We start from the raw sequence: 10,290 nt of genomic DNA, 5'->3' as shown, positions 1-10,290 counted from the left end.
GCACCAGCTACTGGATATGGGAACCTGTGGTCAAGAGCCATCGTGATGTCATACTCCCTGTCACCTGGTGCTTTGTGCAAACTGGGCAGCTGCTTAGACAGAATTCTGTAACGTACCCAGCCAGGCTGGTATCACCCTGCTCCTCAGGAATTATGTGGTCATGAGGTAGGGGAGCTGCCTCTTGGTTAGATATGGACTGAGCTTTCCAAACTTCAAAGTCTCAGCCCTCCCCTTAGATCCTCTCTTCAAGCAGCGTGGTTTGAAACGTGTTTAGACTGGAAGCTCTTTGGGGCCAGGGGTGTGGTTTTGTTCTTTATTCATACAGCTCCTAGCACACGGTCTATGGTCTGTGCCTGAGGCTTTTAGATGCTACCATAATAAAAGGGATCCCCATGGAAAAATTCGCCAAATGAATGGGGGCGGGAGGAGAGGGAATCTAATTGTTTCAAGCTTCCGAGATCTGCCACTTTGTGCAACTTCTTGTTGCCACCTAACAAGCTTTGCGCTAGTGCTTCCAAAGTTACAACAGTAAATGCACTGGGGCCCAGATTCTCATAGGCATTTAGGAGCCTAATTCCCATTTATTTTAATAGCAGTTAGGTGCCTAAATACCTTTTGGCGATCTGGGACTAAGAGATTAATCCTGCTCCCCTTGAAGTCAAAAGCAGCACTCTCACTGACAGCACTATTGTATTTGTGGGAGGGTCTGAGTCCTGCCTGCCCCTGCATGAGTCCTGTCTCCTCCCCCCCCCCACCCCGTGCAGGACTGACATCGCCACTCCCCCCTCCCTGCACAGTCCTCCACACACCACTTTTTTGACAAAGTCGGGACCGCTGGGACAGAGCTGAAAAAAGGTCCTGTCCCAGCCAAAACAGGATGTGTGGTCACCCTAGGCCCACAGAAGTACAGAAGACTCACTCCCAAATATCCATCCATGCATGTCTAACCACCCATTCATGCTTGTCCATCCTAATCTAATTTAAGGTTTTTCTCGTGCACCCATGATCCTAGTAGCTGGTTACTTATAAAGCTATATTGCAGACTATGTAAAGTTCAGTAAAGTCACACAGCAGACCAGGGTAAGAAATCAGCCTTTTATATAGAGAGAGACAATAAGAAGAAAAGAGAGCGAAACCCCCAAAGAGGACAGGGCTAGAGGCGAGTGTCAGCAGCATGGGGACTCTGAGTGGAGATGTCTCCACCTGAGTGTAATGCTCCGTCTCAGCTCAAATTGTCCCATTGGGGCCGCAGGGAAAGCTGGGTCCAAGTTTAGGTTTGGCAGCCAAACATGGTCATGGCTTCAGAGAACTCAAGGAATTCCTGGCAGAGGTTCTGGAAATCCGGCTCCTGGCATTCATCCTCGTTGGGCCACTTCTCGATCCAGGTGTCCTTGCCAATGATGTAGGATAGCCTGGGACGGACAGGCAGAAGGGTGAGCAATGAAACACAAAATGTGTCCAATTTGTTTGCTCAGTTCCTCAAGGGCAGATAGGTTGCCTAAGGGCATAAGTAGCGGGTATGGCGGGCCAGGGGAGGCAGAGTCTCCCCAAAAAGCCAGGCGTGGCCCCACTCATGCTCTGCCCTAAGCTCCCTCCTGCTTCCCGCCACTTCCCCCTGTCCACAACACACACAGGCTGCTCCTCCTCCCTAAGGGAGCTGGGGCTGGTGCTAGCGTGGGCTGGCCTGTAGCTCGGGACTTGAGTCAGCTGGGTGCCCCCGGTGCTAGGGCCCCCCGCGCTGGTGCTCCCTGGCACTCCAGGGCTGGTGGCGCTCCAGGTGCTGGGGTCGCAGCACCTGGTGCTCCAGGGCTGGGGACGCTGGGGCTGCAGTGCCTAGCGCTTCAGGGCTGGGGGAACTCAGGTTGGCTGGCCAGAGCAGCCTGGGGCTGGAGCAGGGGGGCTGGCAGCCGTGATGGAGGGGCTTAGAGCTCCGGTGGGACAGAGGGGCAGACGAGGGGTGGTGCCAGGGGCAAGCCTCCCCAAACAGGTGGCTCACACTCTGCCCATGCCTAAGGGCCACATCTGACTTGCAGAGAAACAGTGGGTTGCCCTCCCCTCATAGATTCAGCCCATGGAGTACAGAGAGACTACAGATCCCAGCAAGCAATGCTCCATATACAGCACGAGGATGGAACTTTTAGCCTCTGTGAGCTGCATCTTTGTTGGTGAAGCTCATTGTTAGGTGCAATTTTTACCCTAATTAATTATATTTTCACCCAGTTTAACCCTAAGTGATTTAGGAACAACTTTGGCTGGATGCAGAGACCTTGAAATTGCACTGTGAATGTGATTTGTGCTGGTGAAATAGTTGGGTAGCTCCTGTGAGGAATGGTGGTCCAGGGTTAGACTACGAGGCGAACCTGGATTCAGTTCCCAGCAACTCCAGAAACTTCCTTTGGTACTTTGGAGAGGTCACCTAAGGCCAGTCAGTGAGTCGCCTAAGCACCTAAGACCAGTTCCTAGCACCTAAGGCCAGTCGTGGGGGTTAGGTGCCTCAATACCTCTGGACCGTAGGCTATCCATGCCTCAGTTTACCCACCTGTTAAATGAGGGTAATAATGCTGCCCTGCCTCCCGTAGTGACAACAAAGATATCTGATATTGTGAGGCACTCAGAAAGTAAAGTAATGGGGGCCTGATAGGTACCAAAAAATTGATAGGGTAATTAGTTAAGTGCGTGTCAGCTTGAGACTGTCTAACTCAGGGTAACCATAGGAGGCTACTTACTCAGCTTTCCTGGGCCACAAGTCGGTGCTGAGTCCCCAGATCAAGTAGTCTTTGTTACGCTCCAGCCTCAGAGACTCCCTGCATTTTATGTGACTGATGAATGTGTGGGTTTTTCCTTGTGGATTTTCATCAGTCCCTGGGGGGGGGGGCGGGAGAGGGTGAAAAAAGATGTCACACATAAGAGCAGAGTGACGAGGAGATGGATGAAGATGAAAGGAACAGAGAAGAGGTGACTCCTAGATGTTCTCTTGAGATTTCAGTACAAATTCAGCCCCAGTGCGACTGCCGTGATAACCAATCACTGAATCTCCAGCAGTCATTAGAGACAGGAAGGATGTGTGATGGCGGCACCGGGCTGGCCTGAAGAGTTCAGGCCTCAGCTCCTGTTTCTGCCACAGACTCCTTGTGTGACCTTGAACAGGTCACTCGATCTCCCTGTGACTCAATTCCCCACCTGTGAAATGGGGCTAATAAATTCACCCAGTGTCGATTTAGACTGTAACCTCATCAAGACAGGGGTTGTATCTGGGTATGTCCAGTGCTTAGCACAAGGGGCCCCTAATCTCAGGTAATACAAATAATTAGAACAGTCATATCAGCTCCCAGTGAATGAAGCCACTTTGAGCTCAGTTAGATCCCTGCTTACTTTGTCTTTATATCGATTTATAAAAGTCAGCATTGAGGAAGAGAGACTCCACCTCCCCTATAGCAGATTAGGCCAAAGGGCCACCAAGTCTGGGGTCTTGACTTCCACAATGGCCAATGCCAATTGCTTCAGAGGAAGGTTGAAAAAGCCCATAATGAGACTGGCCAATTATGCCAGGCTGAACACAGTGAGAGGTTCCCCTCTGTTATTTTGTCTGCCTTTACATGGCATAAAGAAAAGGAGTACTTGTGGCACCTTAGACACTAACAAATTTATTTGAGCATAAGCTTTCGTGAGCTACAGCTCACTTCATCGGATGCATCCGATGAAGTGAGCTGTAGCTCACGAAAGCTTATGCTCAAATAAATTTGTTAGTCTCTAAGGTGCCACAAGTACTCCTTTTCTTTTTGCGAATACAGACTAACACGGCTGCTACTCTGAAACTTTTCATGGCATGGCTGCCTCGGTGGGTTGAGCAAATTCATGCTCCAGGGCATTAACCTATTGCCGCATGGGGACAAGAAAGACTAGATTAGCCTTGCTTTAGCACTTCCTCTGGCAAAGAGAAATAGCTCTTATGCAGGCCTTTATCCCAAAGGCCATTCAAAGAAATTGCACTGTGATTTTAGAAGGGGAGCTCTTACCTGCTTTAATGATTTCCAAAATTTCCATGATGTAGTAGTCAGAACTGCCCACTTCTTCCGTTCTAACAAGCCTGGTTTTATACACTTTTTAAAAAAGGAAGACAGACAAAACACCAGTTGAAGGTCTGCAGTACTTTTCTGTAGAGAATTCAGTGTGTAACTGACTCCCAAATCTAGCTGTGAGAAAGATGGTCCCATGGTGATGGCGATAGCTGAAGACCTGGGTTCATTTCTCTGTTCCATCTGAGACATTCTGCGTGACCTTGGGCAAGTTACTTAGTCACTCCATGCCTCAGTTTCCCGTTTTGTACAATGGGGATAATAGCACTGCCCTGCCTCACAGGAGGTTGTGAGGATAAACACATTAAAGATTGTGAAGTGCTCAGATACTAGGGAAATGGGGGGCAGATAAATACTTAGGGTTAGATTGAATCTTAAATAGCCATCTGATCTTGTTCATTTCTGGGAGTTTAAGGCCCCAAAATCTCATCAGGTTTCTACCCCAGACCTTACCCCTGATTCAGCCTCAAAGGCAAACTTTACAATCCAAATCGAATTCTGAACCCTGTCTCTGTGCTCTCGTCATGGAAAAAGACTCAGCAGATCTAAATCACAGATTTACCATAATCCACTCGAGGTTCGCAGGCTTCCTCCATTCTTCTGTTCAGGGTGATGGGACCCTCTATCTTCTGCTGCATGAAGCAGCTTTCTATGGGGAAGGAAGGTGGGTAGAGAATCGCCAAGGGAGAGCATAGTTTCAGATCTGTTATTAGTGACCCACAGGAGCCCACATACTTGAATCCTGGGTGAGCCGCGCTAACCCAAACAGTGACAGGCCCACCTCCTCTGATAAGGGAGTGGCCATGAAGCCAATCATCCATCACATTAAGGGGCATAGGCATCAACACCGTGGGTTCTCTGGGGCTCAAGCACCAGTGGTAAAAAAACAGGGGGTGCTCGGCATGTTTGGTGGCTGGTGGGAGGCATTTGGCAGAGAACAGCAGGCAGGGAGTCTCAGTGGAGGGGGCGGAGCGGGGACAGAAAGTGGCTGAGTGAGAGGGGGGTCTCGGGAAAGGGATGAAGTGGGGGTGGAGCACCCACCAGGAAAAATAAAAGTCGGCACCTGTTTTATGGAGCCCAGTAAAAGAAGAAAGAAGGGATGGAGAGGTAGGTTGCAGAGTCTAAATGAGGCGATCCTGAGCAGACAGACTCAAGCAGCTCTGCAAAGGAATCAGTAGATGTTGCCCAGAGGAACTCTGTCTGGATATATGAAATAACCAAGGACCATAAATAGGCCTGGCAATCACAGCTATCTTCCCTCTCTGCACTGATGGATATCTACCTGGGTCAGTGCCAGGAGGAGCCTTGTCTCGGGACTTAGTGGAGCTGCAGATGGGGAATCAAAGGTGATGGGAAGGACAGATCTGGAGACTGAATGCCTCTCTGTATGCCTGGCAGACAGCAGGGCTACAGGAAGCTCCCCACTGAACAAGGGCCCCACCAATGGGTCTCCACCCTCTTCTAGAGGATCCCTTCCTAAGAGTCAGTGGGGAGTGGAGCCTCCATGGCTCATTCAATATTTGGCTCTGTGCTGAAACTGACAGAGGGGAGCTGAGGGGTGCCAGCTATGGGCATCCTGGAATGAGAGGACCCAGATATTTTAAAGAAGTGCCTGACTTCATGTCACTACCCCCCAGGCTGGATTCCAACCATTGAAACAGCTGGTATGTTTCCACAGAAGTTTCATAACCAGGGAGGAGCATCCCCATCGGAATGGCTGGAAACCCAGCAACTCCTGCATCCCAGGCTGCCCTGCTTCAATGTGTGCAGCCCCACTCCACGGATCAGCCCCCAGGGCCCTGATGGGCAGAGAGGAGGAACTGACTTCTCCAATACCCGCTCCCTCCCGGTCACCCAGCTGACAAGAGAAATTCTGCGTCCTGCTGCCAGCTCTCTGCGATTGGTGGGTGGGGTTGTCATTGGAGAAGAAAGGGAGGGACCGCAGGTGAGGGTAGGTGGTCAGGGAGGGTGGAAACCCTCTCTGAATGTGGGGGAGGAGGGAGTGAAGGAAGATATTGAGACTCTGCGGGGGTGAGGGATAGGTTTCAGACTGGGAAGGTGGGTCCCGGGGGTTCCTACCTCCTCCAAGGCCCATTCCAGCCCGTCTGGGTTCTGCCCCCGGCCCAATCCCAGGCCTTGCAGTCCCTTCTGGTTCCTCTCTTGCCTCCCCTCCCCAAGCATGCATGAGTTTATTTGGGGGTGCATCCCCCACATATTTCCACTGAGGGTGCCCTCACCCCGACCCTGGTCCCACCATTCTTGTATGTGGTGGTGCTGTAGCAGGGATACAGCCAGCCAAGACTCAGAGCTCCAGGCTGGGGGACAAACCCAGGGACCATCCTGCCTGTGGCCCACAGGGAAGGACCCTGATGAGCGACTGAGGGGGCTGATGCTGGGGGGCCCTGGGACTGCATGTTTGCTGGTAAAGCTGACAGGGGAGCCTGTACCAGAGATGTAAGTAGGGACAGGACTCTTCTTACCTTCTGCACACCGGCAGACACCCTCATGACAGATCTTATTTAAGAGCCTGCTCTGGTTAGACAGGTGATAGAACTTGGTGCACCGGTCATCTAGAGGAAGATCAGAGACACGGATCATTCCCCCTCCCACAGAAAAACGGCCGTGGTTTACAGCACCTAGGAGACAACCCTGAAGCCCTTACTCAACCAGAAGTCACACTGGGTGACCCTGGGGAAAGGAGCAGCAGTCTGTGGGAATGACTTTCTTAGCTATAGGAAACCATCAACTTGAAATGATGGGCTGGTGTTTGTTGGAGACACCCTCTTAATCACGCTAGCAGCAAATTCACCTCTGGAGATAAAAGTGGGGGAGAGGGCCAGTAGGATAATTATTGCAAGTAGTCAGAGGTTCCCCTTATTATTTTGTCTACCTTTGCATAGATGTGTTAAGGTGATGAGCGTGACCATATATTTCCAGCATGAGGTAATGTTAGAACAGGAGGAACTGGGAGGTGGGCAGGAAGTCAGACTAGATGATCAGGATGGTCCCGTCTGGACTTAATGTCTATGAGTCTGAAACCCCTGAGTTCTAATCCAGGAGTTCTCAACCAGGGGGACACATACCCTAGCAGTACCCCAGGGGGTATGTTAACTTATCTAGATATTTGCCTAGTTTTACAACAGGCTCTAGAGCCCTGCAGCAGGACTGGGATCCCACAGGTCCCTCTGCCATAATAGCGGGAGCGGGATAAAAATTCAACAATGCAGGAGCGGGTGGGAGTGGGAGTAGAGATTGTGGGGCGGGGTGGGAGCAGGATTGAAAAAATAGTCCTCCTTCACCACAAAGAACATGAACTCCCTGGCCAGCTGCCACCGCTCTCTGGCCGCTCAGCACTGAAGGCAGCGCTGCCGCCAGCAGCGGCGCACAAGTAAGGGTAGCAATATCAGATCACGCCACCCTAACTTCTGCGCTGCTGCTGAAGGCGGCGCTGCCTTGAGAGCTGGGAACCTGGCTAGCAGCTGCCGCTCTCCAGCCACCGAATGACAAGGCTCGCAAGTGAAAACAGGCTCAGGCCTCACACTGAAATGCAAGTCCAATATTTCTATTCCAATTGATTTATTTTATAATTATATGGTAAATAATGAGAAAGCCAGCAATTTGTCAGTACTAGTGTGGCTGGGACACTTTTGTATTTTTATGTCTGATTTTGTAAGCAAGTTGTTTTAAAGTGAGGTGAAACTTAGGGTACACATGACAGATCAGACTCCTGAAAGGGGTACAGTAATCTGGAAAAGTCGAGAAGGGAGTGTGAGCTTGTGTAGAGCAGGAGATTGGGATTCAGGATGCCTGGGTTCTATTCCCAGTGCATCCCCTCTGTTACACGGGGATAATGATACTCAAGTAGTGGAGGAAAAGACTGCAAGAAGTAATGACACCAATGTAACCCAGAGCAGAATTTGAAGCCATGGTGCCTTTAATGGTGTGGAGAGCTGCGATCTGTTACCTATGGTGTAATAGTTGTAGACTGTGACGGATGCCGGCTGAATGAGACCAACTTTGAAAAACTGGTGAGCTTTAAACTGCAGGCATTCTTCCTCCCTGTGAGAAACCTGGTGGGGGGGAAATAACAAGATTTCTTATGCCGAAGGGTGGGTGGATGGATGGAAGAGAGAGAATGAAAAAGAATAAAAGAAGGGGAGATGTTCGGGAAAGAAGAGGGGAAAGAGAAAGTGAGGGAGATGGAAGAAAGAAGAACTAGAGAAGTGAAAAGAGCAAAGAAAGAAGAAGTGAACGACACCGAGAAGCAAATTCAACCTTAATGTCAGATGCTGCCTTTCCCACTCAAGTCAATGGACCTATATCCACAGACACCAGCTGAGGATACAGCCCATTCAGTTGCTCCTAGCAGAAAGCCTGAATCTGAGCCAGTGAGTCAAATTTGGCCAGGGGTTGCAGTTTGTCAACCTGCTGACGTCTGTGGGGATGCCATGGTGTATCTGGGAGTGCAGTTTGGTTCAAGAGGAGCCCATGAAATGAACACAGGATCAGCGAAGCCCCTTGTTGAGTCTTTACCTTGTCCAGGTAGATCCTCAGGTTGCTTCTGTCGGACAGGGCTTTGTCGATTTCATACTTGGAAATGTATCTGTTGACCCCTTGGGAAAGCTAAATGTGAAGAAGGAAAAGCAAGAGGCATCATGGGTAAGGCAGTGTCTCTACAAAAGTCCTGCAGCTGGGCAAAAATACCCACCATCTCACTACGTGACTCAGTGGTATCGTGCTTGTGATCACATCTGCCATGATAGGATCTGCATGGAGGATACTAGCCTGCTACTTACTCAACAGCTTCAGTTGCCAGGTGTCTGGTTTTCGAGCGGAACACCTGGTCAAAAAGGGACCCTGGCAGCTCTGGTCAGCACTGCGGCTAAGGCAGGCTCCCCGCCTGTCTTGGCTCCATGAAGCTCCTGGAAGCGGATGGCATGTCCAGCTCCTAGGCGCAGGAGCGGCCACAGGGGCTCCATGCACTGACCACACTCTGAGCACTAACTCTGCAGCTCCCATTGGCTAGGAATTGCAGCCAATTGGAGCTGCATGGGCCGTGCCTGCGGGTGTGGACAGCGCACAGAGCCCGTTGCCCCCTCCGCCTAGGAGCCAGGGGAACATGTCACCACTCCCAGGAGACACCTGAGGTAAGTGCTGCCTGGCTAGAGCCTGCACCATGAACCTCCTCCTGCACCCCAACCACCTGCCCAAGGTCAGAACCCCTTCACACTCCCTAACTCCCCACCAGAGCCCGCACCCTTTACCCCTCCCCCCACACGTCAACTCGTTGCCCCAACCCGGAGCTCCCTCCTGCATCCCAAAACCCTCATCCCTGGCCCCACCCTAGAGCCCATATCCCCAGCCGGAGCCCTAACCTGCTCCCTGAACCCCAACCCTATGCCCCAGCCTGGAACCTCCTCCTGCACCCTGAACACCTCATTTGTGGCCCCACCCCAGAGCCCACATGCCCAGCCAGAGCCCTCACCCCCTCTTGCACCCCAACCACCTGCCCCAACCTGGTGAAAGTGAGTGAGGGTGGGGGAGAGTGAGCGACAGATGGAGGGGGGATGGAGTGAGCAGGGGGCTGCATCTTAGAGAAGGGGCAAAGCAGGGATGGGGCTTCAGGGAAGGGGCGGGGCAAGGGTCTTCGGTTTTGTGTGATTCGAAAGTTGGCCACCCTATCCACAACTAACAGAGCTGGTACTCTCGCTGAAACAGTTGAGCTTTCCATGATAAAGGTCCCAGGTTCAGTGACCGCAGTGTACGTATGCACAGTGTTTACATTTGTAATGAAAGAGGCGCTGGGGCTCAAGCAATTTTTTTGTTTTTACATTCATAACTGACGCAGCAAGCCCAGAGGTGCCGGGGCTCTGAACTGCCAGGCCCAGAGGTGTCGGGGTCAGCCCTGGCACCCATGAAGCACTGCGTACACAGCCAGAGATGACCCAGACCTGCAGATAGTGGGGGGCAGAGTGAGGGCAGCAGTGTCAGTAGATGTTACTGAGCATGCTCAGTACAAGCCAAGCAGCAACTTCTGGGCACACTATCGTTCTGGTTTGGCATTCTGGCTGATTTTATGCAGCTGCAGGAGGAGAACACCAATGCTGGAAATATCCCTGGGTCTGTTTGCCTAATAATCCACCCACATTTTATACCAGGGCAGCAATTCACTGCAATGACTCCTTCGGGGCCTGGCTTTTTCGTGCATCCTCTT

The 10,290-nt window shown here is 51.4% G+C and overlaps 1 protein-coding gene across 1 annotated transcript in view; it reads right to left on the bottom strand.

Annotated features, from left to right (window-relative positions):
- Positions 1–1,081: 1,081 nt before the first annotated feature.
- Positions 1,082–10,290, bottom strand: part of LOC119845819 (complement C3-like) — a 90,693-nt gene continuing 81,484 nt past the window's right edge. Inside the window, 7 exon segments of the mRNA XM_038378647.2 lie at positions 1,082–1,412; positions 2,727–2,862; positions 4,017–4,100; positions 4,639–4,725; positions 6,557–6,646; positions 8,041–8,146; positions 8,610–8,699. Coding sequence (XP_038234575.2) covers positions 1,271–1,412; positions 2,727–2,862; positions 4,017–4,100; positions 4,639–4,725; positions 6,557–6,646; positions 8,041–8,146; positions 8,610–8,699 — 735 coding nt within the window. The 3' untranslated portion in view covers positions 1,082–1,270.

This window comes from Dermochelys coriacea, chromosome 20 (genome assembly GCF_009764565.3).
Source record: "Dermochelys coriacea isolate rDerCor1 chromosome 20, rDerCor1.pri.v4, whole genome shotgun sequence".
Lineage (NCBI taxonomy): Eukaryota > Metazoa > Chordata > Testudines > Dermochelyidae > Dermochelys > Dermochelys coriacea.
The sequence above is the reverse complement of the archived record's forward strand: the minus strand, read 5'-3'. Positions and strand labels throughout refer to the sequence as shown.